The following is a 17,040-nucleotide window of genomic DNA, read 5'->3' as shown; positions in this document are numbered from 1 at the left end:
ATCTGGGACATATGATTCCTTTATTTGATTTTCTCCGAGTAGCCTAAAAAATCTTTAAAGATATTAAAGAGTTCAGCCAGATATTATCATTGCCTGGGTTTGATATGGCCTGCCTCATATTCTTAATCTAGCTATTTTTAATGTTCAGTCCCTGGTTGACAAGAAAATAGATCAATAGGTAGACACGGTTACAAAGAGGTTTTTTTAAATTAATTTTAATTAACTCTAGAATTTCTCCCCAGACACGATTTGGCCCAGTAACCTCCTCCTTTTTGCAGCTCTGACTAGAAGGGAAGTGTCCCCGAGTCACTGTTCTCAAGAACGGCATTCCTGTATGCTCTTTTAGAAGAGCCGAACTAACACCTCTGCATGTGCCTCTGTTCAATCGAATCTGGCACTGAAGACACTTGAGACTGAGTTGGAACGGGACTTTTCTTTTCTGTAAATCCGCTGTAATATTAAGAGCCAGATCTGAGACAATGTTAATGCAATTACACCCTTATTTTAACAGTCTGATTTTAACCTGTTCAATAAACTTTCTTGGCAAAATAGCTCATTAGTTCTTCCTAGGCCTGCAGAGATCCGTTCCACAATGATGCATGGGTATGATGGGAACTTCTTTCTCCTACGGGTGTGCCATGCTGAAACAGTCTTCCTGAGGTAGATCAATAGCAGCCCAGCATCCAATTTTCCTCAGTCATCCTTCAAGCTGAAATTCATGGCTGCTGTCAGGCTTGCAGATAGTTTGGTTGCAATTTTGTCTGTGGAGAAAGGCGACATGGGATTAGAATCTGAACTGTTTTTGCGAGTTTTCAAAAATACGCAGGTAAGAGGGAAGCCCTGTTGCTCCGTGTACAGGCATTTGACAAAAATAGAAAAAAAAAGCCCATTATAGTTAAGTACATATGGGAAGAAGTCACTCTTGAATTAAATAGCCCTCTCTGCTTTTTAAAACAGTTGGGCAGTGTTTTATTATTAAGCCGAACTCCTTTATGATTGCTACTTCCATAAAAATGGGGGCAAGAAACACCACAATTAGTAGTTACAGATGACAAAGTTTATGAACCTTTCCCTTTAAAGAGAAAGAAATGAACAAACCAAGGAACTTGGTTTTTCCGAATATGATTTCCTTACTGTTCTCTGTGAGGGGAAAAGAGGTTATTGGGGAAATCACGATCCATTGTCAGCCCTTCAAGGCAGACCAGATTAAGGAACCAATGACGTATAAATTAATACTACTTTTTAATGTAACAGAATCTTGCAAGTCTAAGTAAGTCTCCTCCTCCTTCCCTTTATTTTTGTTTAAATTAGGGAGGGCCCTGTCTCAGACATCTACTCAAGTTACTTTTTTGGCCTGGGCTCAGGCCCCATTTATCCTTCAAGGCCATTCCCTCTTCCCTCTACACCCAAGCAGGGTCATTAAGCTACACAGCCTCAAGAGGGGCACAGTATCATCAGACGGGGAAAATGATGCCGAGAAATGACTAACACCCCCCCAATGAAATCGCAATGGGGGTTAAGTAGAAAACCGGCTCCCCCACCTGCTCGCTTCTGACGTTTTCTGCGTTTCTTGCTTGCCGCCCGGAGGCCTTGCCCTTGATGCAGAGGGTCCAAGGCTGAGATCTCCCCCAAATCAGGTGCTCTGGGCACTGCTTTGGCTGCTTCTGTTAAAGTCTTGCTCTTGGACTTCAGCTCTATAGTCATTGGGCCAAGCTAAAGGGAAGAAGAAGAAGAGGAAGAATGCCTCACTTTTTTGAACAGGCCCCCAAAATGTATTTATTTATATAGCTGCCCTCTTGATAGTGACCAGCATAAAAAAACAGGAAAGAGTTCAATTGGATCAAATGTACAAATACAGCACGTCTATAAACAAAATAAGGAGATACAGCAGTGCAAGCCATCAAAGTTAAAATTCTTGAGTTGTATGTAACTCTAGAAGGAGAAGCAAATACTCAACTTGTCATAAAATAATTTGACATTAAAGACATAACTCAGCCTGGGCTGCTCTCTTTGAAATAAGTGACTCAGGGTATTAAGACAACACTAGGATGTTATAAGCAAACATAAGGCATAAAGCAAATAGCACTAGAAACAATTCAACAACCCAAACAGGTTCACAAATGCTCTCAATTCAGTGCCTGGAGCAAAAAAAACAACCACCCAGGTCTTCGATGTTTTGTGAAAGCAAGAATTCTCTATTCTATTAACTGTCAGTGCTTGTCTCAATTTATGTGAGGGCTGAGATTTACTCTTTCAATTTGCCCTATTGCTCACCAAAACACAGCAATGCTTTAGTGTTTTCTACACAATTGACACCCCAAGGTAAAATTCCAGGCCTGTTGATCTGGCTACTGGGTTTTATGATTTTAAGATTTAATTTGCCAAACCTGACAAGAAAAGGGGACGAGAACATCCTGAGAAATGTTTTTGCAGAAGATCCAGTCCTTTTTTTCCTGTTTCAAATACTGATGGTCTTTTAGCTCCATTTTATAAATCTTCCTCAACTTTTTTTTCTTATCAGGACAAATATTCTGAATTTCTCAGGAAAGTGCTCTCTAGACTTCTAATCTCCAGTTAGCATGCATTATAAAATCATTCTAAAAGGTAATGGCAAAATCATCCTTCAGTATGTTTTTACAAGCTTTCTGTTACAATGATTCAAATGGCATCTATGGAAAAAGGATTTTTTTGTCTGAAATCTGGTGGTTCTCCTAGCTTTTGGGAAAATATGGTTGTGGAGACTCCTTCAGCTTCATCTTGTTTTAGTTAGGTTATGTGTTCTTTTGATCAGCCATGTACTTTTTTATATGTATGGTTTTTCTTTCATCTATAAGCTGCCTAGAGTCATCAAGGAATCAGGCAGCCTTGAAATTTGATATTGAAATTGTAATTAAATACCTTATACAAGAACAAGTATACCTTAAGATAATGTCCCCCCCCTTAGATGGTTTTATATTCAGTGCCTATTATTTAGAATTGCCAGAGCCTGGATGCTTGCCAAAATGGTAGTCCATAAACCACCAAAAAGGCTGGGGCACATACTTCATCATTCTCATCTTCTTCCATCTTAGTCGCCTCCTTTTCTGTAATATGCAGCCCTTCTTCCTCAGCCATTTCAATTTCTGCCCCACGGGTTAGGCCTGAACCCTCCAAGGAGATACCCACAGGACCAGAGATTAAGTCTATCAAAAAAAAAATATACATCATCCAGAGTTCTTAAATTATAGTCATTTTTTAGTGAAAAGAGGCTTAAAGCAAGGAGTAGAATTCAATCTGTTTCCTTCACACTACACATGCTAGGCCAGCTGAATGAACAAATCCATCCTGAGTCATAAATCATTGTCAATATAGTTTACAGGTCAACAAAACTCTAGTTATATAAATATGGCTTAACTTATCATGGGACCACAGATACAGGATGAGGGAAAGAAATGAAAACTATATCCTATTGGATTTGGTGGGAGATTCTATGTTCAGTTATACCTATTCTAACAAATCAAAGAAAAAGAAGAAGATAGAGGAAGGTTGGAGAGAACTGAGAAAGGCACAACAGCTTTTACAAAAGGGAAGGAGAAATGATGGGAAAGAAATAGCTGTTTGAAGAGGATCCCAGTAACCGATATATCAGAACACCTCACACACTGCAGCTTTTTATAATTAGATCGCCACAGCATTATTACATAATTGGACAGGTACTCTGTTCTTGAAAGAATGCGGAGAATTATGCTGAATTGCAGAATAGACATATCTGAGACCGGCGGAGGCTACAGAATGTTCTCCATTTTTGTCAGCCTCTTGCAGAAGGGATGGCATGTATTGTATTATAAAAACAGCTGTTGGGCTGAGTATCAAACTCCTGTTGGTCAAAGGAAAGATTGGCAAAACAAACATTGTATGGTGGCCAAATCTTGTGGAAAGCAGTCCCGTTTTCCCAACCACTTACTAGCCAAAGCCTTCTCATTCTCCTGCTCCAGTGCCTCAAAATCAAAGGCTTTGCCCATCTCCGTCACAATCTCAGCACTGATGTGAGTAGGAAGTGTGTGTGTCTCAGGCGGATGTGTGAAATAGCTGATTTTTCCACTAGAAGAAACAAAAGTACAATAGTTATTCACCATATTTAGAGACCGCCCACCTCTCTCACAGAGTGCAGGTTTTATAGCGAGGATCGATAACTTTTCAGGCCACAAACCCGAGATAGACAGAGAGTGGCCCAAGTTGCATGACCCTGGGCAAGGTTTTGACTACTGCATAAATTAAATGTTGGGGCATCGTGGGGAAAGGATGGCCATGTTGTTGACCCAAGCTTTATAGGAAAAGCTTCCTACCGCCCACTCCCCCAAAATACCATACTGAACTATTGCAATAATTCCTATCATTTTCTTCTTTCTCTGATTTCAATTCCCACTTGAATTAGAGCTGCCAGGTGAGTAAGACAAAGAGAAAGGAAGAAAGAGGCTTACATCAAAGACAGTTCCTGCAAAAAGCCCTAGATCTTTGTTCTTTTTTTTAAAAAAGGTCCTATCTTCCACTCACCTAGTCCAGTCATTGAGCACGGCTTTGGCAGCCTTCTCATGGTCTGGTATTCCTCCTTTTTTCAGCTTGCCCTGTCGCTTGGCCAGATATGCCAGGAACTCCGTGGTGTTCTGAAAATCTGGCACGCTGAAATGCTGCATAATCTTTAGGAAGAGGAAATTTAAGGAGGAGAAAGAGATGAGAATTAGAAGTTTTCTTGATTAAAGTTTTCTTACCCAACCCACCAATTCTATTTACCTACATCTCAAGAGAGAGGTCAGGTTTTTAACAGCTGGACTTATTATTTAGTTATCAGGCAAAGATTGCACTGGGCAGAGCAACAATGTGATGATACCCTCTTCTTCCCTCTGCCCAGATATTGGAAAGAAATTGCATTTCAGAAGTGCTGTAAAATTTCAATGGGTGATTTTTGAAAACTGCCAAAACCAAATCAGCCCAAACGGAATTAGAGTTTAATTATTTGCTACTCATTTTTAAAACAGGGTGGTCAACTGTGGCTGCAGTTTACTTTGGAAGAAGTACCGTGAGTACAGTGAAGCTGACTCCTGAGTGCACAAGTAGAACTGAATAATATCCATTTCAAGTACACATTTCAGTGGGCGAAAACTTTCTGATACATTTAAAAACCTCCAAATTATGTATAAAGCTACATATGTATTGAAGAAACCTGAAGGCAGGACAAGAAGCAACAGATGGAAACTAACCAAAGTGAGAAGCAATCTAGAACTAAGGAGAAATTTCCTGACAGTTAGAACAATTAACCAGTGGAACAACCTGCCTCCAGAAGCTGTGAATGCTCCAACACTGGAAGTTTTTAAGAAGAGACTGGACGGCCATTTGTCTGAAATGGTATAGGGTTTCCTGTCTGAGCAGGGGGTTGGACTAGATGACCTCCAAGGTACCTTCCAACTTGTTGTTGTTGTTGTTGTTGTTAAGAAAAACTTAGCTCTTGTACATGCCACAAGAACAACATGTCCTATTATGTGAAAGGAGCATACCTCTGCTAAATTGTTATCTGCCACATATCTTTTGTAAGCACTATTGGTATTAAAATGCCAATAACATGCACATTCCTTAAAAGGGTTGCCCAATTAAACATGAATGATCCACTTAATGCCTTCTGCTAGGTTTGTTTTTTTTAAACTCCCAAATAATGGGCAGGATCAGATTTTGCAGCAAAAGCAACACCAATAGCAATTTAAAGCTATGTTGCTTCAGGTCTAACTGAACCACGGTTTAGTGAATTAACTCCTACCCCTGAGATTGCCCAACATACCAAACCACAAACCAAACAACCATGTATTAGTGTAGAGTCTTGTGTGAATCTAGCCAAAGGGTGACAATTTAAAGAACCCAAATTAGGATCCTTGGCCAAAGTCCTTTTGAAGACATGTCATTTATCAAGCAGATTCATCCTTTTAAAATGTGATTTCAAGGGGAAAAGGAGCTTCATCCAAATTAGCACCATTAAAATTCTTTAGATTTATAGTTCTTTATCTCAGAACCATTATTTTTGCTATAACGTTTTTGTAGTCTCTGAAAAAAGCTTGGGATTCTCAAGCCCCACCTTTGTAATCTTCCAGTTATTCTCACCTCCACATGCTCTGTTCATTCTTTCAAGATCACTCATACCTGCTGCTTGTTGCATCGTTTCAAGATGGCCTCCACTGGACTCACGGGATCTGCCAGTTGTTCTATTCTGATACAGTTTCGCAGAATCATGGCAGCATCTGAAGTGGGAGAAGCCATGACAATCCCTGGACAATCTAAGAGTTTTATGTGCTTGTCCAGCTGCACTTCTTGCAGAGACCTAAGGGGGGGAAGGGGGGGAGGGATAAATAAATGGGAGCAATCATTTCAAATGCCAGCCTTTCCACCTATAAAGTTAATTTTCTAAAACGTCGTTTTATATTCCTTTGTTGTCCAAAAACTAAAACAACCTGACCAGAAATTAAAATTTTAGACTTCTAGGAAGACAGATCATTTCTTTCTCACAACAGTTCTTATGTAATGCCCCTGCCTTCCTGGAATGTTTATCTTCAGTGTCTTTATCAATCTGCATCTCCTATGAGCTTCAGGAGAAAAGGGGTTGGGAGGGAAGGGAAGATGGTAAACCTATTTAGTCAACAGATATTTTTAAGAAGGCTGGCCAGTCACTGTCTTTTCACGAATCATTATTTCAAATGCATATGTGCTTTGAGACTTGTGGGCTTTTTTTCTCTTTTGGGGAATGTAAATAAACGTACGCCTCTTCAAAACCAGGGAAAGCTGGTAAAATAAACCAATGGGCAGCAAGTGGCTAAGCTCACATATGATATTTAGCCACTGCTAAATATCATTATTTCATTATCATGAGTTATGTATTCAACCACACTGCTGGTTCAATTCACAAGTTCTAAGACAAAAAGTATAATTTACAGCTGGGTAAGGGTTAGGTTCATCCAAAATACTGATGAACAAACACAAATTAAGTCATCTTATGGATTAGAATAATACATAAAGTAGTGAGCAAAGTACTCTGTGTCTTGTACAGAAGAGAGTGCTTTTTATTTTACAATCCCAAACCACCTCTGGCCTACCAAGCCCCAAATTATATGCTAATAAAACTAAATAATTCTAGGTACTATCACTCATGCCAAGTACATCCAGTTCCGCAGAATGTTATCAAAGGAAAAACTCTCTTTCCTATGACTGGGAGATAAATAATAAAGGAATCTGTCAATTTTGATATCTCCAAAGCAGGACCACAGGCCTCCCATAGCCTTCCTTGATTTAAAATGAAAAAAGGGGGAACTCGGTTGACTACCCAGCACCTCAGATCTGATGCCTCACTTCTAATTAGCACCTCGGCTTGGGCACATACTTGGTGATGCCAGGAATGGCACCAGTATTGCAAGCTCGGTTCCTCTTCAAGCTGTTGATCAAGCTGCTTTTGCCAACATTTGGGAAGCCTGGAGTCAGGGACATAGAGACAGGCAACCCATCAGCAAGCACATTTCCTTTCTGGCGATTGCTCCCACACAAGTCACTGCTACCTTCCACTAAACCAGTGGTTCTCAACCTTTTTAATGCCGCAACCCCAACCGGTCGTAAGTCGAGGACTAAACCGGTTGTAAGTCGAGGACTAAACCGGTTGTAAGTCGAGGACTAAACCGGTCGTAAGTCGAGGACTACCCAGCCGGTCGTAAGTCGAGGACTTTCCCTGCCCGGGAGCGCCGTGCATGCGTGGTTCCGCCCCCTGCGCCGGCCGAGGCATAGCTGGCAAGCGGCAGAGACGGAGCAGGCCGACCACCAGCTGGCCCAGCCCAAGGGAGGTAAGGCACCCGCCGGAAAAGGGGAAAAAAATGGACAAAAAAAATGGGTCGCCTTGCTTGGCGACCCCCGTGAAATGGTCGATCGACCCCAAATGGGGTCCCGACCCACAGGTTGAGAACCACTGCACTAAACTGTTTCTTTTGCATTCTACACAAGAAAATTGCATTACCAATAACTCCCACCATCTTTTTCCTCTGGACTAAAAAGTAGAAGAAAAGCTGTTAGGGTTCACATCTATCATCACCAACTACCTAAAAGAAACTTCCCCAAAACGGGCAATTCCACGGCCTGTAAACTTCAAATCATCGATCTCTGTAGTTGGTGAAGCCTGGTGTAAAGGTTCCAAGGAAGCTGAGGACCCTGGGATCTTAAATCTTCCCTCACGAGCCTCTTTCTTTCCTCTCATGGTAAAAGAGCCCTGGTAGCACAGTGGTTAGAATGCAGTATTGCAGGCTTATTCACTGCTCACTCCAGGAGTTCGATTCTGAGCGGCTAAAGCAGTGTTTCTCAACCTTGACAATTTTAAGGCATGTGGACTTCAACTTCCAGAATTCCACAGCCAGCATTGCTGGCTGTGGAATTCTGGGAGTTGAAGTCCACATGCCTTAAAATTGTCAAGGTTGAGAAACACTGGGCTAAAGGTTGAGTCTGAGATCGGTAAAATGAGCACCCAGATTGTTGGGGACTCTGTAAACCACTTAGAGAGGGCTATAGAGCACTATGAAGCGGTATATAAGTCTAAGTGCTATTGCTAATACTATTTGTGGGCAACACCACTTCCCCAGCTAGAATTCTTCCCTGTTTGAATTACAGGCCCAGCTATCTCTTGGCTTCAACTCCCAGAATGACAGAAGGGCCACTGGGTTTCATCCAAGGCCAAAGGACCCTCCTGCATTTGGAAAGATAGCTGCTAGGATTCTATCTAGCTACTGCAAAGTAAAAATGGAGAACATTTCCCAATTTACCCTACCAAGTCAGCTGGAGACAGACAAGGCAAGGACGACAGTAAGCTAACTTTCCCCCAGGTATCCTGTGACTGCAACTCCCAGAATTCCCAGCATATGCAGGAATTCCAGGAGTTGCAGCTTCCTCATTTTGGAAGCTGTCACGCTGAAGAAAGCTGTTCTTTCACTTTGTCCACCCCTCAAATAGAGGCAGGCTACATACCCACAACTCCAACGGTGACTGTTGTTCTGACATCCTGATTCCGGCAATAGTTTGCAAGCACCTTCATGAGGCAATCTGCCCCAACACAGGCTGCACTGCCGAGCAAATCACTTGACGCTCGGGTTACTGGGACATGGCTCTGTTGCTAAAGGGGAGAAAGGAATTATTGCTTAATGCCCCCGGCTCTTACTTTTGATGTACCAATCATAAAATGTTCCCAAATATTATAAAATCTTTTTCAAACAGGGTGGATTTGATTTAAATCAAGTTGATTTAAACCACAATTTAAACCATGATTTAAATCACCACGGTAGTAAAAAGGCTTGATTTAAATCAACTAGATTTAAATCATAATTTTTTAAAGAGCAACTGTCATCTCTGTCCCGCAGTGGCTCCTCCTCTGACCCGCTGTTGACTCACCAACAGTCCCACTCACTTAATGGGACGGCTGGTGATGCGGCAGTGACACAACAAGGTGAGGGATGTGGCGGGCAGCAGGTGAGTGGATGCCCACTAACAGGCGCTGCCATGATGGATCTGAAATGACAGGTGCTCTTTAAATGTAAGGACTCATTCTTGCTGGTAGTTAGAATCTTTAATATTATTATTTGCAAACAAAATGAAGGTTTCCTATTTAGAATAATAAGCTGTCAGGTTAGTAAAACAGCGATATCAGAACCGATTTTAGGTTAACAGGTTAATCACACATAGTTGGAAAACTACTCAAATTCTTTTATTTAATTAAAACACTTAGAGCCTGTTACAGATGCATTTCTCTTCAAACAATCATACAGTTTAGCTTTGCAAAACAATGGGATAAAGGAATATTCCTGAACTTTGTTTTATGATTTATCTCATGGTTACTGTGAAATTGTGTGAATGCATCAATGCAGTGCATGTTATCTCAGCTTGCAGAGCTTGGATTCATTGAATGAGTTTACCAAAAATGTAAATATTGCAGAATATACAGCCCCATGCTACATAACTAAGCTCCATTTCATGCCGAATAAACTAAATTATTAATGAATCTTAAATAGAAAAGTATATTTAGATAGATTTTTACTCCAAAAGCATTTTATTAAAATAAATTTGATAAAAATAAAAAAATCAGATTTAAATGAAAAAAATTCATTTTTTTTTAATAAAAATCATCGATTATCATCCACTCTGTTTTCAAACATCTTAAATCAGTGTTTCCCATCTCCCAAAACCCACCAATCTCTTTCTGCCATCTAAATCTCACTGTATAAAGATCAGGTATTGGACTGCCATCACAGCCAAATCTACTCTGAATAAAAGGTGGACCCCATAACGTCTTTCTACAATAGCCAACTCTAAGGGAGGGGCCACAAACAGATCACATTCAAAAGAAGGGCCAAACCAATATACCTTACACTCTATAAAAGGAAAATGAAATATAACATTAAAATACATTAATATTTGTTTAGTATAAATTTCATAAAACAAATACTTAACAGCTAGACTTTCACAAGACTTCTAAACCCCCAAAGATCTGGGCTAATGCAGAAATCACCAATGCAGAAATCTTGCTAGGTTTCGGCAGTTTTATGTGAGTTTCACATTCTTGCAGGAGGTCTTGCTACATGTCAGGAGTTTTTAATTTAATTTTGGAGATGCATGGGCACTGTCAAGGGGTGTAATAAGTAGCACATTGCCCATTTCCATCCCATTCTCAAAGTGACCTCCAATAAAAAATGTAAAATGTCATTAATTCATTGCAGCCATGCATCACCTACCAGGTTTTTGCTCTGTTGCTGAGTGGAGGATTTAAAGGCCACTGTAGGAAATTCATTCCTCAGATACTTCAGCCATTTTGCAACGATCTCTTTAGATACCAGATCTGGATCAGGAATAGATTGAGAAAATGAAGGTGTCCTTAAAAAAAAAAATCACTTTGCTGCCAGTTCACTGGGGCCACACCTGCTCTTTTGTATCCCAAAGGTACACAAGTTACCTTTCAAAATCTTGTGTGTTTCAAAATTGTAATCCTTTCATGCTCTGCAGATAGATCACCCAGAAGGCTAAGCAATAACATCCTCAATTCCCCAGACACAAGCTGATTTCAAAATAATCATGACCATCTTCTACTTAAGAGTCAATACTATTAATGTGGACTAGAATATCCAAGTCACTTATCCAATAATCATGGAAAGACAATCGATATCTGGTCACTTATCTTAACTGTCATTGTGAATGAATGAACCATGAACAAAAAGCATAAAAGCAACAAAAAAAATCTTCTACAGTTAGTTGAGGCCAAATGCAGTATCTAGCAAACTTCTGAGTGATTTTCCCCCCACTCTACCCTCTACCACCCAAACCCTGAATTAAGTCATGATTGCAACGATTCCTGAATTGAAGCAAAGTAACTGCAAAATAAGCCAATGTAATTCAACACTTTATTTCAAGTATATTTCCCAGATGCCTTCGGTGCAGAATTTGAATCTGTAGAGAGAAACCCTTAATAAGAAAAGGTCTAANGAAAAGGTCTAATCTCGTATTCTTGAATCACATATGGCTTCACTTCCTTTCCACAAAGAACCTAGTCTTGCTACTTACCTATTTTATTCAACACCAAAACCAATCTCTTGTCGGTTCCAGCCTGCACCACTGCTTCTTCAACCTGGGGGCATCGGCAACCTTGAGGATCCCGAGCATCAAGGACTTCCAAGATCACATCAGCTGCTTCAATTACCTGGAGAGAGCAAAGAACTGGAGTATCCAACACTGATCCAACCCAACCCAACCCAACAGAAGCCTCACCATGCACAGCTCTATTTTTCTTGGTGCTAAAAGTATCAAGTCACATTCATCTTCACTGACCTTCCTGAACTCTTTGTAATACGCCTTGCAAGAGCTGTCTTTTTCCAGTAGGGCATGTTTGGCCAATTGCTTCAGATCCATCTCCTGTGGGAAGAAGATTATTCACATGGCCAAAGGGATGGAATTAAAATTCCACAAGACAGATGGCACAGAAAAGGTTCTCATAGTTAGAAAATAGGTAAAAGGCAAAGATTTCCCCTGTCCAGTTGTGTCTGATTCTAGAGGGTGGTGCTCATCTCTGTTTCCTAGCCGAAGGAGCCAGCATGGTCCAAAGATGCTTCCATGGTCATGTGACCTGGTGTGTCTATGTGCTAAAGCGCATGGAAAGCTGTTACCTTCCCACTGAAGTGGTACCCATTTATCTACTCGCATTTGCGTGCTTTCCAACTGCTGGAAAATAGAATACGTACGGTGTCCTTAATTTCATAATGTGAGATTGTACATCCTAGCTGCATTTGTACTTATACTGCTGCCTAGAAAATAGCTATTATTTGATTGCTGCTGTACGAGAAATTCATTTCCTATTAGGGGAGGCATTTCTACTCAAGTTGTACATAGACAGAATAGAATCTTCCATAGGGGCCTTTTAAAATGCAATACTCTGTTCTCCAAGAACACCTTTTTAAAGTTATTTAGAAAACAGAACTATTTATTTAATCATCCCCCATAAAATATATCTGTTCTTTGCACACTGTGAATTTTGAAATCTCTCCTTGAAATATCATGCTTTCCTATCTACTGCTTTCTTGATACGCTTTTTTTAAAAATTGATCTGGAACTCCAGGCTGTTCTCTTAGACAAAGTTTACAGACAAGCAAGCCATTCATCATTATTTCTTTCTTATTAAATTCTTTGAAAAACATAGATGAGTAAGTACAAAAGGAAACAACCAGCAATTTTAAAATGTCATGATATTCTAAAATATCACTAGTTTTGAACTGTTAAGCATATTATATGCATTGTATGAGTAAGAATCATTACTAAATTAACTCATTGCCATTTTTAAACCAATTCTACCTCTGGCTTAAAGTGGGGTGAAGACGTGCTCTAATTTAAAATTAGAAATCTGATGACACTTTTTCAGACTAACTACTTTGATTAAAAGACATGTCTAGTCACTCTATGCATCTGATGAAGTTCACAAAAGCTTATGCCTTTTAATCAAAGTTGTCAATTGGAAAAGATGTTGCCAGAGTAATTTTTTTGCCACCTTAGACCAATACAGTTCTCCTCCTATGATGTCTGTTGTAACTTAGCAACAGCCAACTCATAGCCCTTCGGCACCTTGAAAAAATTTCTTTTTGGAGTGGGGATGGGATAGCCAGACAAGAGATGGAAATTTCCACTCAGTAACTGATTTGCTTTATGCCTTTTTGTAGAAATAATTGGTATTGGGCTTTTTGTAAAAACGAATGAGAAGAAAGTTGCAACACAATTCATTCACTTAAGGCTATAATCCCATTGATATGTGCCAAGAACTGAATCCTATCGAGCGTGTCTGGATGTGTCACCAAATAGACCTGCAGTAGTCCGCTTTGTGAGAAATCCTGTGTAAATGATCAAAAATCAATCCAGAACTAAAACTGGGGTCCTCATAGTTATTTTGATGTACTTCTTTCCTACTTAAATAAGCATTTGTCTAACCAGCTACAGAAATGTACAGAATATCTCTACCAATATATTTGAGCTGCTTAAAAGAACAGCCAGAAGAAGGGGACAATCAAAACTTCTATCAAAGATGCATAGACAAACCAGACTTCCTGCAACTGGATTGGGTATATGTGCCATGAGGGAAGATTACCAACTTAGATTCGCTACCTTCTGCTCAAAGAGCTGCTGTCTGTGCAAGGCATCCTTCTGCAACCCTTCCAGGCTCCGAAAGCGGCTGATTTCCTTTTGTCGTGCCGTTTGTTGCCGCTCCTGCATTTCTTTCACCTGGTTAGATGGACACAATCTTCAGCTAAGGGGGTGCTAGCAACCCTGGTGCACAGGTCTCATAGCTCCAGTAATGGGTATCACTCCTATGCCATCCCAAACTCCATAGCCCTGAGCAGGGAAATTAATTCAGGTACCTAAAAATCCCATCTTTGCCTCTGTTCTCCCACGTGGTTAACCTTACCCTTTTCTGCCTTAGGGCCAGTTCCTTTTTGACATGTTCTTTGAAGCGTGACAGTTGAGGTACTCCTGAATCTTTTTTCCTATGTGGTTTTGTATCCTTTTTTTTCTATGAGAGGAAAAAAGACTGCACTGGATTCGATTGCAGACATAAAGCTACATATATTCATCACCTCTGAGAACAACAATACTAGATCCTTGCCTTTCCAGCTGATAATCTTTTGACCCTTTTCCCTTTGCTAAAGAATAACTTATCTCAGGGGTGTTATTTCCTTATCTCAGGGGTGTCAAACTCAATTTCATTGAGGGCCGCATCAGCATTGCGGTTGCCCTGGGGGGGGGGGTGTGGCCAGGGTGGGTGCGGCCTACTGGGTGGGCGTGGAGTGGGTGTGGCTTACTGGGTGGGCGTGGCCAGCTCTACATCATTCGCATCAAGGGTGCCTGTGGGGGCCTGGGTAGGAGTGGGATAGATCTGAGGGTCTCTGGCAGAAGGGGGTGGGACCAGGGCAAGTGCCAAGGCATGGTCCACTGGAGGAGCCTCACCGTTCCTCTCAGGCCATGTGGGGGGGGCTGGATGGGGGGGCTGCCCGGAGCCCTGGGCAGCAGAGGTCAAATGCCCAGCCTGGCCCTCAAGCACCCACGGTACCAAGCCCAGCCACACTTCCCCAAGGGGGCGCCCAGCTGCAATTACCTCCTCCTCAAGGCTGCTGCTGCTGTGCTTGCTCTCCTTAACCAGGTTGCTCATGATGGGTACGAGGGCAAAGTCAGAGGGAGGCCCATTCCCTCTCCATGGGAGAAGAACCGGCTTTGTATCCAAAGCTTCCTTAGCAATAGGATGGGAGACCCAAGGATAGGCCAGGAGGAGGGGGCAAGGGGATGGTGAAAGGGCAGCAGGACCGGACTAAGGCAGGACTTCCCTCAGATCCTCCCTCTCCTTCTTTCCTTCCTTCCTTCCTTAAGTATAGAGTGGTGGGAAAATATTTGAGATGAGGGAGGGAGAAAAACAGGCAAGAAACACAGCCAGGGCCAGGGCCAAGGTAGCGGGGGCCATTCCCTCACTATTTCCAGGATGGCTTTACGGGCCACATGAAACCACTTCGCAGGCCGCATCTGGCCCCCAGGCCCTGTGTTTGACATGTCTGCCTTATCTGAAAGTTACTTACAGCAGAATTGATACTCTAATAGGAAAAACACAAATTACGGGTAGAAGGTAACATATCATTGGCAGCTTGCATGATAAAAATTTCATCTGGAAGCACACGGAGATACTTGGGTTACATTTTGATTCATCACCCAAACCCTGTGTCTTATGTTTAAAACAATTCTGCTTCACTAATGTAACCAGCAACCATTCCACTATCAAATTCAAAGGTGCTTGCCTTGCTCTCCCATCAATTCCCACTGTCACCTCTACCACAAAAACTCATTTTTTTTCAAGATTCTGTCTTACGTTGCTATGTTTGGATTTCTTGCTGGATTTTTTCTGTTCTGCAAAAGAGAAAAAAAGGGGGAATCAGAGATAAGCAAACAGGATTACTCATTTAGAATTCCAATTAGATTGGAATAATTGAAGCAGATATTTACTATGCCGGGTCATGATGCTAAATGTAGGAAGAGGATTAGGACTCTCTTTTTCTTTCCAACATTAGTTTTTGAATCACCTTTTTGTCTCCTGATTAATAAGACCTGGGGAAAAAAAGAGAAAAGTTAGTCTATGTAGTTTTCTCATCAAATTAATAGAGTAGATTGCTCCTAACAATATCCTAAATTATAACAACTGAAAGCTGCCCAGAATCACTGTCAGTTGGGCAGCATATCAGTGTAATAAATATTTAATTTTGGCATAATGCATTACATGAATCGAGCCGCTATGCTACATAAATCATTGTTTAATGTGATGTGTAAAGTTACAAGCCTAAATTATCTTTTCACACCTCATGTTTTCAAGTGGTCATAATCCTTCAGTATTGCCTCTGCCACATGAAGTAATGAGAAGGAAATGGGTGGAATATACTGGCACATGTAACCTCCAGAAAAAACCATAGACATCCTATGATCTTTGAGGGACATATGGTAGAAATTGAGAAGACTCTACAGGCAGTCCTCAACTTATAGCCATTTGTTTAATAACTGTTCAAAGTTACATCACTGAAAAAAGTGACATACAGCTGTTTTTCTTACTTATGACCACGTGCAAAAATCCCATGGTTATATGATCAACATTCAGATGCTTGGCAACTAGCATGTATTTCTAATGTTTGCAGTGTCCCAGGGCCACGTGATTACCTTTTGCAATCTTCTGACAAGCAGTCAGTGGGGAAGCCAGATTCATTTAACAACCGCCTTACTAACAACTGTTGTGATTCACTTAACAACTGTAGCAAGAAAGGTCGTAACATGGGGCAAAACTCACTTAAATACTTTCTTGCTTAGTGATGGAAAGTTTGGGCTCAATTGTCATAAGTCGAGGACTACCTGTAGCGGCACCATGACAGAAGTGTTAGATTTGGATGGAGGATTTAGATTTCCCGATTCAAATTCCCACTTGGTCAGAAAGCTCACCAGCTGTTAAGGCTAAAATCGCAACCCGCAATTTACCTTACAGAAGGTTATTCTAGATCAGTGTTTCTCAACCTTGACAATTTTAAGGCATGTGGACTTCAACTCCCAGAATTCCACAGCCAGCGCTGTGGAATTCTGGGAGTTGAAGTCCACATGCCTTAAAATTGTCAAGGTTGAGAAACACTGTTCTAGATAGAAGTGAAGTGAAAGGAAACCTATCTGTATCTGTTGCCTTAAGGTCTCAGAGAAAAAACAAGACATTAATGCGAGAATAAAGAAAATCTTATTTTCAAAGAGCCTGATCATGATCAATGATAGTAAATCCTTCCCCCCCCCTTCCCTCTGGCATCTTACACCCAACTTATAAAAAGCAGGAGAATCAAATGGTAGTTCTTCCTGAGATTGTCCCGTTTTCTCCAGCTAATATTCACGTGTTGGAATATCAGTCCCGACAACTAATGTTTACAAAGATCCCGTTTATTTCCCCCCCCCCCCCCCCCCCCC

At 41.1% G+C, this 17,040-nt stretch overlaps 1 protein-coding gene and 1 long non-coding RNA gene across 2 annotated transcripts; both read right to left on the bottom strand.

Annotated features, from left to right (window-relative positions):
- Positions 1-8: 8 nt before the first annotated feature.
- LOC107289350 (guanine nucleotide-binding protein-like 3-like protein) lies at positions 9-15,264 on the bottom strand. Its single transcript, XM_029284519.1, has 15 exons — positions 15,244-15,264; positions 15,138-15,152; positions 13,979-14,083; positions 13,678-13,794; positions 11,860-11,943; positions 11,596-11,731; positions 10,773-10,876; positions 9,016-9,160; positions 7,397-7,484; positions 6,166-6,343; positions 4,534-4,676; positions 3,944-4,080; positions 3,043-3,182; positions 1,542-1,713; positions 9-761 (listed from the first exon to the last, which is right to left on the bottom strand). The coding sequence occupies exons 1-15, from the start codon at positions 15,262-15,264 to the stop codon at positions 694-696; spliced, it is 1,653 nt and encodes a 550-aa protein (XP_029140352.1). The 3' UTR covers positions 9-693.
- A 161-nt stretch (positions 15,265-15,425) lies between these two features.
- On the bottom strand, positions 15,426-15,663 carry LOC114922707. The gene is made up of 2 exons (XR_003810466.1): positions 15,559-15,663; positions 15,426-15,462 (listed from the first exon to the last, which is right to left on the bottom strand). It is a non-coding gene; the product is annotated as an uncharacterized LOC114922707 (long non-coding RNA).
- Positions 15,664-17,040: the final 1,377 nt, after the last annotated feature.

The sequence above is a fragment of the Protobothrops mucrosquamatus genome, unplaced genomic scaffold, assembly GCF_001527695.2.
Source record: "Protobothrops mucrosquamatus isolate PMUCROS unplaced genomic scaffold, P.Mucros_1.0 scaffold679, whole genome shotgun sequence".
NCBI classification, from domain to species: Eukaryota; Metazoa; Chordata; class Lepidosauria; order Squamata; family Viperidae; genus Protobothrops; species Protobothrops mucrosquamatus.
The sequence above is the reverse complement of the archived record's forward strand: the minus strand, read 5'-3'. Positions and strand labels throughout refer to the sequence as shown.

Bases quoted from the DNA above. Each gene is read 5' to 3' on its own strand.
- LOC107289350 (XM_029284519.1), bottom strand. From the start codon at position 15,264: ATGAATCAAAATGTAACCCAA. The intron at 11,732-11,859 runs GTCAGTGAAGAT...TGCTCTCTCCAG, and splicing joins ATTACAAAGAGTTCAGGAAG to GTAATTGAAGCAGCTGATGT. The intron at 7,485-9,015 runs GTATGTAGCCTG...CCCTGACTCCAG, and splicing joins AGTCACCGTTGGAGTTGTGG to GCTTCCCAAATGTTGGCAAA.